This window comes from Ammodytes marinus (assembly GCF_949987685.1).
Source record: "Ammodytes marinus genome assembly, chromosome: 2".
NCBI lineage: Eukaryota > Metazoa > Chordata > Actinopteri > Uranoscopiformes > Ammodytidae > Ammodytes > Ammodytes marinus.
The window spans coordinates 30,168,338-30,186,237 of NC_137231.1; the positions used below are offsets into that span (position 1 = coordinate 30,168,338).

At 42.2% G+C, this 17,900-nt stretch overlaps 1 protein-coding gene across 5 annotated transcripts in view; it reads left to right on the top strand.

The window, feature by feature from the left end:
• LOC307261949 (calcium/calmodulin-dependent protein kinase type II subunit beta-like) overlaps window positions 1-17,900 on the top strand; it is a 65,324-nt gene that overhangs the window by 45,859 nt on the left and 1,565 nt on the right. For 4 of the 5 annotated variants that reach the window (XM_080042670.1, XM_080042671.1, XM_080042673.1 and 1 more), the window contains 4 exons: window positions 2,768-2,836; window positions 8,429-8,477; window positions 17,440-17,515; window positions 17,610-17,704. In XM_080042670.1, coding sequence (XP_079898796.1) covers window positions 2,768-2,836; window positions 8,429-8,477; window positions 17,440-17,515; window positions 17,610-17,704 — 289 coding nt within the window. Of the gene's footprint in view, window positions 1-2,767; window positions 2,837-8,428; window positions 8,478-14,411; window positions 14,559-15,611; window positions 15,783-17,439; window positions 17,516-17,609; window positions 17,705-17,900 lie in introns of all 5 variants that reach the window. The other variant, XM_080042669.1, reaches the window with a different exon arrangement.

Genomic DNA, 17,900 nt, shown 5'->3' on the forward strand with positions numbered 1-17,900 from the left:
TATTAATCAGTGACACAGCGGGGCCCAATTCATGAAGCCTTTATTATTTTTCAAACAGCACTCAGGTGCCATGTTAGAATAATTCTCTGGTGAACAAGAAGTGATTCATACTACACTTTGGCAAAAGCAGCAGCACTTTGAGAAGGAGCTAGGTAGTTAAAGGTGAACTGTGCAGTCTCAGAGGAGCCTGCAGTTTGTTTACAAAACATACTTGATCTACATGTTATTCTTAATATTGAATAATTGTATCATCATAAAACAAACTGTGACCAAACCATAAGACTGGAATATGTTTGTTGACAGAACTGTGGGGCCCTGCTGATGTATACAACAACAGTGAAGCAGATAGATTAGATAGACTTGTAGAGACAGAGTTGAAATGGGGCAAATAGGGGAAGACATGCAGGGAACTGGCGGGATTCAAACCCGGTTCTGCTAGGTCCGGGGAGGGGCACTCTGACACACCTAAAGTTAGCTTCAGTGCCAGGCAGAAGTCATACAGCTTTGGCCCTTTGCTGCACTAACACTGACGTTACACTGAAAATCTAATTACAGCGGGATGTTGACGTTCCATCAGGGTAACTCTAGGGATGCTGCTCCACATATGTCAGGTGCACACTTTACTCTCAGAGCAGACGCAGTGCTTGTGCGTGTAGTTTGGATCCAGAAACTCTTTGGTCTTACGAGACATTTACACATGTGGGAAGGTGGGCGCTCTTAGCTCCTGGGATCAATTCTGCTAAGGGCTGAATCAAGCACCTGACACTTGAGTCAAAATGTGATGTATGGAGGGTTGGATTTTTAATTCAGGTAAGTGCATCTGAAATGGATTGGACCCCTCTTTCCCTCTCACCTGTCATGTCCCTTCTTTTTATCCACACACGCATCACCTCCTGTGCACCTCCACCTCCTGCGTGCACTACTTTCTCTTTGCCCACCCCACCTGTCCACAAGAACCACCTGTGAATGCTTTTTAGCCTCATTCTCCTCCTTTGTTCTTGGAACCATCATTAAATGGTATTGTTTGGGCAGAATCGTGATCTCCTGTCCACATAAATCATATGATCAAAAATATGGCAAATGGTTCAAATGTTTTGGCTTTTTTGGTCCTCAATAGTTGTCTCTCCACCAATGGGAGGCTTCGGTCAGGACTGTCATCATGCTGGTTTCACCCTGAGTGGATGAATGCTAACGAGCTTAGACAAAAATATCTTGACCGCTAATCGTTACTTTCACGAGGAATACATTTCCTGTCGTTCCACAGAAGAGTGATGGCTGACGATGGCTTCGGTTGGTTTAGTGTGTGTGTGTGTGTGTGTGTGTGTGTGTGTGTGTGTGTGTGTGTGTGTGTGTGTGTGTGTGTGCGTGTGCGTGTGCGTGTGCGTGTGCGTGTGCGTGTGCGTGTGCGTGTGCGTGTGCGTGTGCGTGTGCGTGTGCGTGTGCGTGTGTGTGAGAAATGTCTATATGTCAGCTTATTGTCAGCTTACACCAGCTTTTTCTTACATGACTGTTTTGTGTGTGTGTGTATGCATTGTGTTGTGTGAAGTCTAAGCTTCCCTCTACTCTCCTGTTATGGTTAAAATTGTCCACCCATACACACACACTCAGCTTGACTTTCTTTCAATCCTGCAACTCAGTGTTAACTCGACAAATTCAGCATCACTGCACCATATGATACAGACACCATTGGACTGCTTTGAAAGTAAATTACAAAATATTCCATTTGTGCTCTTTCTTAAAATGTTATTTCTTTATAATTCAGGTGGGAATGCATGCGATATGAGATATTTCAGTATAGCTTTATTAGCATTAGAGCTAGTTTGAATTCTCTCACCTCTTTCTTCTAGCTTTTTGTTAACCATTCACTAAATATAAAGGTTTAAAAGGGCACTTAGTATTCCATGACGTCTGTCACTGATGAAACAAGAATTACTCAGATGCAATAGTGTTACATAATTAGGATTCATGTAATGATAGTCGACTACTAAGAGACTTTGACTACTTGATTCACTTTGGTGATGCACCTCCTCCACACCCCAGGAGCCCGTTAATCAATTTCAGGGTAGTATTCATCCAAAGGAGAATACAAATGATGTCATGTAGATTAAATACAAAAAATCATCACGATCAAACCGAGCTACAAAGCCCTCGCTTCTCTTTCATGTGCGATGATCAAAGCAGCATTTGATGGTGGATAATCAAGGTTATTCATTACGGCCAAATGGCACACTTGAATGGTTGCGATGTGGAATCCTAAGTAGGGGAAGTCACCGGTGACGACACAATGATGAATTGATGATTCATTTTCTATTTTATATTACAGTATTACTTTTGCAAACTAGTAATGCATTTCTAGTGGTATTTAGCAATGCTGAAACAAGTTGATTCATCATTTTGTGTTGATTATAATTATTTGGTAGTGGATATTAATTTAGTCTTAAGGTAGACAATGAGGACAACTTTAACCTGGACACTATTAAAAAGCATGGACGTTTCAATCCAAACTCTATTATAAGCTATTGTATTTTGGGTTGGCAGGAGACTTTCCACCGACTCATTGTCAAAATCTCTGCACTCAACCAACTTCTTATCAATTTGACTTCTTAAATTCTAACAGAGAAGTTGCAGCAATATATTAGTCACAAACAGCCAAGCGCAAGGACACACACTTACATAGACAATCATGCATGTGCACGTACGCACCCTCACAAACCCATCTTTTACCGTTAAAAACTCTTGTTGTGTCTCTCCTCCCTTTCCTGCACAGCCCACGACAAACAGCATCCTAAACAGCATAGTCACCAGCCCCAAAGGAAACATCCCTTCTCCTGCACTGGTATTTACCTCTCGACCTCCTGTGTGTGTGTGTGTGTGTGTGTGTGTGTGTGTGGTCCGTCTGAAGCCCCCCTAACTTCACCCTATCCCACTCGCCTACTTTCTTTCCTCTCTGTCTGTATTGTGGAAGTTGGTTGATATTTGCCTGTAGCTACTGAGACGGCCACAGCGGTCGGAAAAGGTCTTCTAACCAGCAGGTGTTGTCAGGTAACATTTCCCCATGGCAGGTGGGGAATCTTATGTGACTTGCACTAAAGGGTCGATGTTGTGCTGCCATGTCATTTTTGTCTGTCGGGGGGGGGGGGGGGGGGGGGGGAGGGTTTGCCAAAGAGGAACACACAACCAAATGCCTGCCGGGCCTGTCAGAGCCAATTACCCCCTCCGTCCTATTTATGTCTCGGTAGGAAAGCATGAGCATCAACTCCTAAAGGTCTGCGTACTGTATTGAGCTTCAAGCAAAATAGCACACAAGCTGATTTCACATATTAAAATCATGCTCCTACTTGGCATCAGGCCTCCAGGGCAGATTTCCAAGTTGTTTGTGTTTCAATGAGTGCTCCTCTTCGTGATCCCATTTACTGGTTTCTGTGAGTGATGGTTGACATGGGACAATTGATGCAATTGTACACGTTCAATTCCATTTATTAAGGTGTGATCAATATCGCCCAAACAAAACTCCTTAAAATCAATGTCCATACCGGTGGTTTAAGATAAATGAGTCTAATAATATGTGTTTATGTTTTATGTATATGATGATACGTTTACAAAGGAGCCATGCTCAATCATAAATCCATAGCAACCGAGTCCTACAATCCACATGAACTTAGATATGTAGGACTGAGGACTTGGGCAAGTTTGGGTTTGCTCCTTGGAATAACTAGAATTGTAATGCTATTTAAATCCAGTGGTTAGTTACCCTGTGGGTTGTGTGTATTACCAGCAGTAGCCTAGCCTCAGCTTAACACAGTGATTAGAACTAGACAACCTGCTTTCAGTCCTATCGCCAGAGAGCATACTGTAACACACATTGATGGAGGATAGAACACATTTTTAATGATACCCCTGCTCACAGTTGTCATTCTGTGTTTGTGTCTCTTGTTTGTAAGTGTCTCGCTCCTTGGTCAGTCCAAATGCACATGCACTAAACACCATCCCAGGTGCCTCATGGGAAGTTTACATTAATGTGCTTGCGAGTGCACATGGAAGTGTTGTTGGCACAGTCGTTGGGCAGGAGATGTTTTTCTTTCTGATCTTGGAGGGGAATAGAGAGTGGGTGGGCGGCTGTGATCTTCATGCTGTTGCTAGGGACTTGAGCAACTTACTGTTTAGCCATTTGGTACATTAACTCCTTCATTACAGAGCTGCAAGGCCACGCAGAAACAGACTGCCTTCACTTACATTACCTTAACTTTCTGACTGCCTGAAGCAGTTACAGTAGGTAGGGCTCTGGGAATCTTAAATGTGCACTTGCAGGCTACTCGCATATACAGGTGCATCAAAATAGAATATCAAGGAAAAGTTTTTTTTCCGTAATTTAATTCAAAAAGTGAAACTTTCATATATTCTAGATTCATTACACATACAGTGAAATTAATCTAAATTTAAACCTCCTTTTCAGATGGTTGACATTTCTGTATTATAAATCCTTTTTTTGATACTGGATGTTTGTATTCCGTGAGCTGTAATCATCAAAATAAAACAAAAGAAAGAACTGATATATTTCACTTTGTGTAATGAATCTAGAATATATGAAAGTTTCCCTTTTTGAATCAACTATATATTCTTTTTAGATGCACCTGGCTTGGCTTGTGCATATCACCAAACACCATTTAAATGAAATAATTGAATGTATAGCTGAGTTATTAGAAAACCCGTGGAAGAGCAGCGGTGTTAATGTAAAGTCAGTGGTGATGTGTAACAGTCAAACCCTTCCCCACCCGATTGCTGTGACATCATAATCACTCGCCCTCCCCCCCCCCCCCCCCCCCGTCTGATCCGCACACCCCAGGTACTTTGTTTATCACTCGTCACAAAGTCATCGTCCAGGTTGCCAACGGCGCCGGTTGCCGTGGGTGACGGTTGCCCTGACAACACCAGCATCAGCATCACCATGCACGGAGAAAAAGGCTGAGGATTTGGTCCTAACAGAGGTGTCACTTACTGGAGGGAGAAGAGGGATAGCTGTAAAAAAATAAAAATAAATAAACATTTTTTATTCTATTTATGTGCAACAAATGACAGTTCCCAGCTGACTGTGAAAAGCTGTACAGAAAGGGAGGACAATTATAACTGCGTCTCCATTCTGAATCAAGGCACGAAGAAGAAGGCAACGATGTGAGGTTATTAAGCCATAGAGGTCAAGTGCCAGTGTTTGAAAGGGGGGCAATCATTTTGCTCAACGTGTAACAAATTGCACAAATTGCTAATTGAGTTTGACTTCTGAAACTGCAATATAAGATGCGAGAAGGAAAACTGTTACTTCTCTGTCTCTTACTGAGCTCCAATTTGAAGAGATACAGCTTAGTAGTTTTTTTAAGCAGCTGGAAGAAAAAAAGTTTCCAAAAAAGTTCTACTGTATGACTAAGCTCTCGCAGTGACGGATTCCAATTTCTTTTAGAGAAGGGATCCTGAAATGATGCCAGTGTCTGCCCAGCACTGCTTTCCTCTGGAGATGATTGTGAAAGAACAGAGTGACCCGGTTTCATCTTAGTCTTTCTGCTGGACTTGCCAGTGCCTTTTGAAATGTTGAGGCTAGTGTGTATCAATGCCAGAGTCATGCCATTTCATTTAAATTGTATGCGCTGGATGATTTACCCTTGATTGTAATTGAAAAATGTTGATGATTCTGTAACATGTTTCCGTCAAGTATGGGGCATTTAAGGTTACTTACAATCCTGCACGCACAGCAGGGGCGAAGCAGAAATGATGAGTACCCATGTTCTGCAAGTCAAGGTCAAAATGTCATAGCTTTGAGTGCAACTTTATGCTGTCCCTTTCCTTAGATAGTGTACTGACACTATCTGTGGTATCTATCTGTGTGTGTGTGAGAGGGAGAACTTGTGTGAGTAGTGATGTGCTCATAGCAGACTCTTCACCCTGTTTCAGTACTGTGTGTGTGTGTGTGTGTGTGTACATTTGTGTGTGTGTGTGTGTGCGTACTTACGTGTGTTGGTGTGTGTCTGTGTGTCTGGGTACGTGTGTGTGTGTGTGTGTGCGTACTTACGTGTGTTTCCGTGTATGTCCGTGTGTGTGTGTGTGTGTGTGCGTACATTTGTGTGTGTGTGTCTTTGCGTGTGTGTGTGTTTGTTCGTGCCGCAGAGAACAGAGCTGACTCCAAATGACGGTGTTCAGCTCATCTCGCCCACTCGCTTCTCTTTGTTCACTTTCGGAGGGATTCTTCTCTCATTCCTCCTTTGCCAAAAATCTTAACAAGCTCTTTCTCCTCATCCAACATTCACACCAGTCTATATTTCCCTCTCTCTCTCTCTCTCTCTCTCTCTCTCTCTTTGTCCATTTTTAACACTTTGTCCATCTTTACATACTTTTTATTTCACCTCCTTTTTACTCCAGGAACCTCAGACAACCGTCATCCATAACCCGGCGGATAGGACTAAGGTATACATCATACATCCAGAGTCCTGACCTCATCTTTAATCCTCGACTTTGTCACTCTCCTCCTCTACCTCATCTTCTCCTGCCCCCTCTGATCCTTCTAATGTTACCGTGCATCCGTGTCTTGTGTGTGTGTGTGTGTGTGTGTGTGTGTGTGTGTGTGTGTGTGTGTGTGTGTGTGTGTGTGTGTGTGTGTGTGTGTGTGTGTGTGTGTGTGTGTGTGTGTGTGTGTGTGTGTGTGTGTGTGTGTGTGTGTGTGTGTGTGTGTGTGTGTGTGTGTGTGTGTGTGTGTGTGTGTGTGTGTGTGTGTGTGTGTTCGTGTGTGTGTGTGTGTGTCATGGCATTGGTTCTGCATATGTGTGTGTTGCAACAGATTAAACTTCTCAGGTGAATTACTTTATATTATGAAGGGAACATGGGGTTAATGGGATAGCAAATCTTACCTTGTTAATCCAGTGCCCAATCGAGCATACGTCTGTGTTCGTGTCACTCGTTATTCCACCTAGGACACACACACACACACAGACACACACACACACACACACACACACACATACACACATCACACACATCACTAATGTATGATAATTAAGCCATTGTACATAACGAGGGAATTCAGCTTACCAGAAGGATATATCAACGAAAATATTCTGACTTATTTTAGACCTGAGCAAGTTAACAAAATGTCCTGAAATTACATTTACAAGTGTTGAGGAGAAGTCATTTTGAGAAGTTTTACCATACAACAAATATTACAATACCCAGGCATCATCCAGTCACATGCTGCTTCTCTCTCATCTTGGTATTGTTCTTCATCTTTGTTCAAACAGCATAATGAGCGGTTTTGCAAATGATTTTATGAGATGTATATGAAAACAGAAATGTACCGGATCATAGAAACTAGATTGCAGTTTTCAGAGAGCTCCGATCTCTTCACCCTGCCCTTCCCCTCCCCATGTCACCAGCTTTAGAAGGCTATGAATCCACTTCTGTGCTTTTGTGCTCTCGATGTCATTCATGCACGTGTGTGTGTTAGTGCACTTCTAATGAGGTCACAGAGGTCTCTCAACTCCCTGTGACATGCAGGGGGAATTTAGGCCCATTTAATCTGCTAATTGAAAAATGAAGAAGCCAACTTCTTCTCCGGCGAAAGCAGGGGAGGAGGAGAAAGACGGCAGATAAGACAGAAAGGTAGATGGATAGATTGGCTAAATTTGAAGCCCTGTATAGGCCGAGAACAACTAATGGCCTTTGAGGAATCCATTCTGTCTGCTTCCATTGTTGAAATAGATGGATGGAGAACTTCTCACTGAGTTTCTGTCACTTAGAGACAAGAGACAAGAGAGCGCCCTGTGGAGGAAAGGATGTGGCTTGTCTACATTGTGTATCGACACACTGACACGCACACACACACACACGCACACACGCACACGCACACACGCACACACGCACACACACACACACACACACACACACACACACACACACACACACACACACACACACACACACACATACTGAGGATGAAGCTTTTCCAAGAGTAGACAAAGAGAAAAGGGCATTTTAAGCTGAGTGTAAAATCATATAAGGAACGCCTGTTGACACGGTGGCATACTTGGCTATTGAGCTGGTGTGTTTGGTGGCAAGGTTAGACTTTCTGTTTGCAAAGGTTGTGACACATTAACATCTTAACAGCATGGAGGGATTTTGGCATTATTTGGTATTTGTTTATGATTTTAATCAACATTCATTTGCCTTGAAATATTTTGCGCTCTGTAATCTGTACATTTTGAGAAGACTTGACATGGCAACTTAAAAATGCGCTCCCTGCCGGCCTGTGTTCTTCTGACTGTGTGAATCAAGTATCTTTACCGCTGGTGTGGTGTGTGTGTCTTTGTGTGTATTCTGCTCAAATGTGTGTGTGTGTGTGTGTGTGTTGTCATGTTCGAACCCAAACCCACTGTCTGTCTCTGATCTGCAGGAGTCGTCGGACAGCAGCAACACCACCGTGGAGGATGAAGATGTGAAAGGTAAGACTAAAGAGATACAATGAAACACCACAAGTTACGAAGCTCAAAATGAAGTCCAACAATGAACTGTTGAACTGCAAATGAGACGATCGAAATCTTCTGGGGAATAGACACATTTTGGATCCTTACTTGACATTTCCTACCTTGATGATTATTATTTTTTTTTTTGGTGCAGCCATTAAAGGCCTACTTCACCGGTTTGAATATGAAGGTGTATTGAATTCTGAGATCCTATGTAGTATAAATGTGCGAAAAAAAATTAAATCGGTTCATCCTAGCCTGAGAAAAGGCAGAAAGAGTGTTTTTTTTAACCCTATATTTCTCTTTCTCGTGACATCACAGAAAGAGAAATATAGGGTTAAAAAAAACTTTCGTTGTAAATATTACTGTGATGTCTTTTACTGTGACATCACAGTAATATTTACAAAGTACGTTTTTTTTAACCCTATATTTCTCTTTCTGTGATGTCACGAGAAAGAGAAATATAGGGTTAAAAAAAACACTCTTTCTGCCTTTTCTCAGGCTAGGATGAACCGATTTAAAAAAAAATTGCACATTTATACTACATAGGATCTCAGAATTCAATACACCTTCATATTCAAACCGGTGAAGTAGGCCTTTAAGTTAGCACATTCTCGTAATAATAAATATCACATGAGGCAAACAAGTCATTTTATATTTATGTTCTTTTATTTTGGTCCCGCCTTGTAACCCTGGTTTTAAAAGGCGCTATAGAAGGAAAATATATTATTGTTATTATTATTATTTTAAACTAAACGGGCATCAAAAACAAATGTACCAACCAGCAGAAAGTAAATGAGATTTTGTAGATTGTCTTTCGGTTAGACTCGTTGAGAACTCATTTTGGTAAAAACAGAAATGGGGGAATGGATTCCTAAACTCTACTTGCGTTAAACATTGTTCAGTGTATATAACTGTCGAAATTATTGGACCTAAAGGAGTCTGTCTTTATACAATGAAGGAGTTAGTTGCCACCATTATTGAAAGTTTATCAATTCCAGAGCCTACACAGATTCAACTTGTTTTGACCAATGCTCTGCTTTGCACGAGCTTCTTGCTCAGTAGACGGCAGTATCACACGCTCCTAGGTGGAAATGCAGTTTGATGCTGACTGTTGAAAAGACTGTCTTCGTCTTCATAGTCACTAACAGTGGGTTTCTTCGCTCTCTGATGTGTATTTTATTTTGTGTGTGATTGTGATCCATTCTGTTTCTTGGCCATTTTTGGAAGCTTACAGATAAAATGGCACAAAACGATTCAGTTAATGTTTTAATACCAACAAAAAGCTATATTTCCATTCACAACAACACATCCGAAATGAACAGGGTTGTTATTTTGAAAAACAAGATCCATGTGTGAACTGCAAGTAGGGTAATACTAGTGTGAATGTGACTCTAGGTTAGTCATCAGGCAGTCAGTCCACCAGCTGATAGCTGAACTCTTACTGACCCCTCATGGAGCCTGTATGTATTGCTTCCTTGATGTCCTGTGGTTTTTCCAAAGAGACTGAAGGTGTGTGTGTGTGTGTGTGTGTGTGTGTGTGTGTGTGTGTGTGTGTGTGTGTGTGTGTGTGTGTGTGTGTGTGTGTGTGTGTGTGTGTGTGTGTGTGTGTGTGTGTGTGTGTGTGTGTGTGTGTGTGTGTGTGTGTGTGTGTGTGTGTGTGTGTGTGTGTGTGTGTGTGTGTGTGTGTGCTTAAAAGGTTTTGGGGGAGTGGGGGGATGAAATGTAATGATGTAGTGGTTTGGCTATCTCCAAAGTGTTGGCGTATGGCTGAAATCTTAATACAGAGAAACGCACACCTCTGAAATACCAACATGCCTGTGTGGAGTGTCAGCTTGAAGAGTTGTGCACTTGTGTTTGAAGTGTGTGTGTGTGTGTGTGTGTGTGAATGTTACTTGTACTGTGCTCTTAGTGGCACATATCTTAAAGTGTGTGTGTGTGTGTGTGTGTGTGTGTGTGTGTGTGTGTGTGTGTGTGTGTGTGTGTGTGTGTGTGTGTGTGTGTGTGTGTGTGTGTGTGTGTGTGTGTGTGTGTGTGTGTGTGTGTGAATGCATGGGTTCTGCCTCTGCTCATCTATGCCAACACACTCAATCAGCCCTGCTCTCGACATCCAAGCAGAGCACAATGCGTCTAAATCGGGTCATGAATGTAGCGTTTTGGTGCCTGGCAAACAGAACACACTGTACGCTTCCTCCCTCTCCTCCTAGAGGCTTCGCTGCTATGTCACAAAGTCCCTGGCAACCACGGCAGATCCATCATGTAGGTCTGTAATTAACTGATGTAGAATATAGAATTACAATGATCAAGCAGTAGTTCTAAATTAGAAGTACTCTCACTCCATATTGGTTTCATGCTTATTGTTAAAGCAGATGTGAAAAGTGTAATAACTTCTTTAAAATGTGCTTGGCATAAGTTGGAGTCATTTTATATCATGCAGGTAAAAGATGATCAGCTAGATTGGTTCAAACGGTTTCATCAGTCCTTTTTATCAGTGCCATGATTGTTAACTATCTTTAGCACCAGTCTCTTGGGATCTAACCTCTATTCCTGAGCACAAAAAATTTCAATTTTGCCCTTTGGCTTCATTATGTAACTTTCAAGACGGTTTCTGTGGCTCATTGAATTATTTACAGGGAGGAGATGTTGTCGTCCCTTTTTTCTCTCAAAACTGTGTTTGTTATGTTTATGTGTTGAACAACTTCAGTCAAATTGTAATAGGAGCATTGCATCACCTGAAAGTCCTCAACACCACTGGGCTTTACTGTACCATACTGTACTTAGGTATCCTCCCCCCTACCCATTTCATTCTCTACCAGTGTCCCAAATTGGAGCCTCTCTGGCTGGAGTGAAGAGGGCAAGGTCACCTTGAGGGAGGGGTGAGGGCGGGGGGGGGGTTCAGAACTAAGGGGGTAGGTCTTTAAATTTAGCCCTGGTGGCAGGAAATGGAGACAGGGTGCCCAGAGGGGGGGTTAAAAACAAACCTCTCTGCTAGCGCCACCCTAAGATAGTGTTAGTCTCACACAGCGGCTTTAAAGACTCTTAGGAGGATATACGTACCCGCAGAATGAACTGTTAGCACAAGAGAAAAAACTACAGGAGCCAGGTGAGTGTGGGGGGTAAGGTGGGGGGGGGGAGGGGTTGTGTTTTTAGTTGGAAGAGTTTCTCCCATGTTGTGGCCTTTGTAGGATGGGGTCAGGTCAGTGAGTGCCCGACAGCTGCCTCTGTAACCCTACACCTGGGCTGGCGTTTGGAACATCCGAAACACATATCTGCTCTGTTACTGGCAATACTTTTATTAGTAGAGTAACATGTTACACTGCTATCCCAAAGGCGGCCTGTTATTAAGTCGTAAATCTTCAGGGTTTTATGGCTTGTTTTTTTTTTTTCAGTGAATCGGTTCATGTTTTGTGTTGATTTGGATTACTTGCTGTTAAACTGATAATCCCGAAGCTCCTTCCTTTGATGACATCGGTGGAATTAAGTGCTAATTGCTGGTAATTTTCTTCTGGACTGCACTGCCGAGGGATCGCCTGTCACTCAAACAGTATGGGCTGTGCTGTGATGCGTTTTATCATTTGGATTTCCTGTTGGTTTCTGTCGTTAACACCTTTAGCTAAGGGTAGGAAAAAAGGACATTTATTTACCTACGCAAAATGTTGTGGATCGTTTGTGTTGGTCTCTGAATTTCATTTGTTTGCGTTTTAAGGCGATGCCTTCATAGCTCCAGTAATGTGATATTTTGGCACATACAGTATCTCTGTCCCTCCTGCTAATCTCGTGCCATCTATTCCTCGCTGCAGTGACCATCTTTCTTCCCTTTATTAGTAAATGACTGTCCATGTGTTCCCTTGTTCCTCTGTGCCGGCTGATTAAACAGACGAGCGGTAGTAATAAGTATCATCCAACTCACTCATTATCATCATGGCCATCACCATTGCATTCAACCATCCGCTTCTCATTGGCAGCGCTCCTATTGAAGCAAGCAGGTGTATTTATATAACACATTTCACACACTATGGTAATTCAAAGTACTTTACTGAAAAAGCATATTACAGAACACACAAAGACAATTAGCAGTACAATGCATGAATACAATAGTACATTGATTAAATACAATCAATTTCATATGAAGTCACTCTGCAAAAGAGAGTCAACATGTAATCAAGAGCTGCTTGTTGAAAGCAGAGCGGAACATCAATGTCTTTTAGCCGATTTTTTAAAAAGTTGCTAGAGTTAGGGCACATCTAAGATCTTCTGGAAGTGTGTTCCAGGTATATGAAGCATAATAAGTAAAAGTAAGTTAAAGTAATGTCTTCTGCTCAATTTGAGTCTTTAGTTGAGGGTGACGATGTACTGTTACTGAAAAACTAACTGTAATTTCTCAGAGCCAGAAAAGGTTGACTAGGGTTTATCATCTTTTATTTATCCGCCCCCCACCCATGTCATCTCATGCTTGCTTGCCCTTCCTATCATTTCTCACAGTGACAGTTATTTCTTTTGTATTTTTTTGTTGTTGTGCTTCTCATCTCTCTCTCTCTCTCTCTCTCTCTCTCTCTCTCTCTCTCTCTCTCTGCATTACATTTGTGTGTGTATGGTCTCATTCTGTGCGTGTGTTTGTTTGTTTGTTTGTGTGCGCGTTATCAGGAAAGAGCTTAGACAACAGCTCGCTTAAGGCGCAGTCCAGCACCAGCTCCCAGCCTGATAGCTCTCAGGGCCCCACAGCTGCTGCCTTCTGTAAGTCAGCATGGCCCCGCAAAATGCAGCCTGTAACACACACACACACACACACACACACACACACACACACACACACACACACACACACACTATCATATACTCTAACAGCAAATCACCTTGACTTAATCCTTCCTTGTGTTTATTCCATTCAGCCTCCCTGCATGTATTAAAAGCATACATCTGCTGTCATTTAGCACCACCTAATCCCTAAAGCAACCTGACTTATTCTGTGCTTCAGTCCCCCATTAGAGTGTGGTTCTTAGTCCTTCATCATACTATCAGACGGTATACAAAAAACAATCTTGAACAAAATAAATTGTCATAAAGCAAGTCCTTTCGGAAAAATAGTGAGATGCTTAGCAGTTTTTCAACTCCTTTACTATCCCATCCTGTGTTCCGCCCACTCCCCATGTGTTTTGGAATAACTATTTGTCTCCTTCCGATGGACATACATGGAATAGCAACACAATGCTGCTCGATGACAATGTGTGACTTTGTTTTTTTATTTTCCATTTCGAAGCATGAATTTTACGTTTACGTATGTTCCATTCATTGTCTTTGAGTCAGACTTCATTGGAGAGAGCTAATACATCCAGTATCACATTAAAGGTGGAGTCAGCGATTCTGGGGAAATGCTTGTTGTAAAAATCACTCTTCATCCAAATCAGTGAATATCTCCTCATAATCCGCTACTTGTCCATACTGTGTGTGTGCTGAAAAAAATCCAGTGTTAATACACAGCCTAGACTCTGTAACAGGTTGCTAGCTATGGTGGGCCCCCTTTGTTTACATACCCTTTGTCTACATATCAATTTACAGATACTAGGCTGTGTATTAACACTGTTTTTTTTCTTCACACACACACACACACACAGTACGAACAGGTAGTGGATCGTAAGGAGATATTAACTGATTTTGAAAAAAAGTGATTTTGTCAACAAGCATTCTCCAGAATCACTGACTTCACCTTTTAATGAGACGTCATTTCTTTTGATGTTTGATAAATCCCAACAACAAAAAACATATTGATATATTTATGTCACATTGGCCTGGTCTGCTTGTGTTAGTGCTCTCCAGATGACAGTCTGTTCGTCCTATAGGCCACAATGCTTTATCCAACCTTCCATTCAAATGTCTCCCATGTTCCATGTGTCCCTCCGTCCGTCCTGAACTCAGCGGCCACAAAGTTTGCTGACCTGCTGGGCTCAGTGCGCCGGGGCTCAGGGCCCAGCGCCGACGGGGAAGGCAGAACCAGCACCCCACCTCCCTCTGCCCTCTGCGCCCCCTCACCCCCACACACCCCAACACACACCCCAATGCAGAGTGAGTAGAACAACAGCAAGAGCAGGGAGTGTGCAGTGAAATAGACAGAAATGAAGTGGCCATTAGAGATGAAAAATATTCATTGGCATCATCTGTTCCTCTGTCCCTGTTGATGATGCATTGAAGGATGGGCAGATTCTGTCGTTCATTTTATCACTTTTGGAAAGGGGAAGTAAAGAAGTGAAACAGATCCATTCTTAGCTCTACTTAGATGATCTTCTCTCTCTGGTTTCTGGCTGTACCTTTTTTATGTTATTATTTCTTCAGCTTTTCAAATACCTCCAACAATTTTTTTTCTTTATAGACAAACCTTACCAGAGCAAATTCCCTATTTACTTTAGTTTGAGTAATGTTTGTTAAAAGCTACGTTGCCAAACTGATTTAGAAAAATTATGGAATTTACCGACTGAGATTAAATGCCAGTGACGGGGGAAGAAAGGGAAAGTCTAGCAAGTTATTTTTTTATATCACAGAATGACCCCACCCTCGTCCCTTAAATTAAATTTCTCTGTGAAATATTCCTTTAAATATATTAACGGCACAGTATAGACCCAAAAAACTAGTCAGATATTTTTGTTGTAAGCAAATGAATGGCTTAGGATAAATTAAAGGTACAATAGCCTACTGCAGATTTCATGAAAAGCAATGTGTGTATGCAACATTTTAAAACTCCCATATGAATATATAATATGATAAGTACTGATTCAGTGTCTAGTATGTTGTACACAGGCAGCTAGGTTGATGTGTAGTCGATGAAACGATAGAAAAGTTGTGATACTTAGTTAGCCATTTGGGCAAACCAAGTTGTTTAGACCTCGATATACAAATTCCTACTGGGATTTCCTTATTCTTTACTCTCTTTCTGTTTCTCTCTTCACTGTTTCTAATCTGTGCTTTTGCATTCCTCTACCTCCATCCATCCATCCATCCATCCATCCATCCATCCATCCATCCATCCATCCATCCATCCATCCATCCATCCATCCATCCATCCATCCATCCATCCATCCATCCATCCATCCATCACTCCATCCTGTGTGGTGGTCACTGCAGTGTCCCGGCTGACAGACCTGGTAAGCAGCGTGCGTAGGGGCGCTGCTCCCCCTGCACCAGAGGCTGAGGCTGGCCCGGTCCCTAGCCCCAGGGCCGCCCTCCCACCTGCACACACCACCTCCCCTCCTCCCCCCCACACTCCCTCCAGCCCCTCCCTGTCTTCCTCCCAGAGTGAGTACCCTACACCAGCCAACCCCAAACTACGCCTGGTCCCACTGGCCATCAAATACTTAACCATTGAAGGAATGGATAACATAATAATAGTTTTTTTTCCTATTAAAGCACCTTTAACTGACTTAACTCTTTGCAACCCACTGCATGCATTTGGAGATGTTGCTTCTGCTAGAGCGACAGAGCAGTTAACAAGTAGTTTGATAAGTTAATCTACGACCCAGTTTGCCTTGCGTGTCTTTTTCCATGGCTAAACCCCTGCATCTCCATTTTCCATACACTCACTAAACCTTTGCTCTTCGCTCCATGTAAGTAGACCTATAATGATTATAATCGTGATATTAAAAAGTACAGTATAGCCTATAATGTTAAATGAAACATGCTCTGATGTCGCTGTGTTCGAAGACATGACACCGACACACACCACACATCAACACACACTCTTTAAAAGGGATTCGTTTGAGTCGAGGGATAGATTTTGATGTTCAAACTATTTTATAAATATTTGTTCACGTAACTAACTGTAGGCAAATGCTTGCAATGACGTACCTCCTCCCACCCCCTCTTACAATTGTATCGTCGTTCTGCGATCTTCATCACAGAACGACAACCCTACCACAAACCATACAGTATGGCAGCAAATCATGATCTTAACCAAGTTACATTTCGGAGATTTCAGCGCAGGCCTGTGTGTCACTGTGTTGTGCCTTTGGTAAACAGTGGAACAGTACATAGGTTGCAATGTATGTTGTATTTACACGGCTAGTTTGACCACTAAGTTTGAAATGAACCTGTCTGGATGTGTGTGCATTTTGGTTCTGAGCTTTTATTAACCTTTTCTTCAATCTGCCTTGGAGAGCATTGCCGACTGTAGATGGATGTATGCATTGCTTGGTTCCCTTTGACTAGTTGTGATGTCTTTAAATACATAGGTGACTGACATTGCTTGTGGTCATATAAGGAGATGCATTGTGTGTGTGTGTGTGTGTGTGTGTGTGTGTGTGTGTGTGTGTGTGTGTGTGTGTGTGTGTGTGTGTGTGTGTGTGTGTGTGTGTGTGTGTGTGTGTGTGTGTGTGTGTGTGTGCTCGTATTACAACATGTTTTAGGATCACATGACTAGCAAGGTCTCTATATCGTAGGTTTGTGTACATATTTTTAGTGTATGTTTTTTTGGCATTTTCATGTTTTATTGATCGTGTAGAGACAGAGTTGAAATGGGGCAGAGAGGGGAGTGACATGCAGAGACCGGCCGCGGGCTGGAATCGAACCCGGGTCCGTTGCTGGCCGAGGCCCATGGGGGGGACGCCCTACCAACTGAGCTAAGGGCGCCCCCATGTTTTTAATTCAAGAGTGAACTAACCTGCTACAGGCTTCACAGATGTTTGTCATACAGAATCCGCGATTGACACAATTAAAGGAATCTCATTATAAAGCATAATTGACCATCTCATTACATGAACGACGGGAGAATTTGAAAGATTAATTCCACTTTTGAATGAACACAATGAATGCACGTTAGGGCTCCTCCGACTGCCTTTGCCTGAGCATCTGTGTTGTTTTGCGTTTAGTAACTTAAAATGACTTAAAAACTAGCTGCTCCCCATCTGTCCTACTGTCTTGATTACCTCTGATTAACACATGCCACTGTCCTCTGCAGCACGCAAACAAGAAATTATCAAGATCACCGAGCAACTGATCGAGGCAATCAACAATGGAGACTTTGAGGCCTACGCGTGAGTCTGTGTTTTTCTGTTTGGCTGGTGTTGAAATGCTTAGCGTAGAGCGAATGTCTGGCTTCACTAACTTGTCCTGCTCTTTCCTCCACAGTAAGATCTGCGACCCCGGACTGACTTCATTTGAACCGGAGGCTCTGGGCAACCTGGTGGAGGGGATGGATTTCCACAGATTCTATTTTGAGAACCGTAAGATGATAGATTTGTTACTAGATTATTTTATTTTATGTATGTATGTATGTATGTATGTATGTATGTATGTATGTATGTATGTATTTATTTATTTATTTATTTATTTATTTATTTATTTATTTATTTATTTTAAATCACTTTTACTCACTTACTATTGCAGTCTTCCTTGGAAATAATGTGTTTTTTCTAAAAT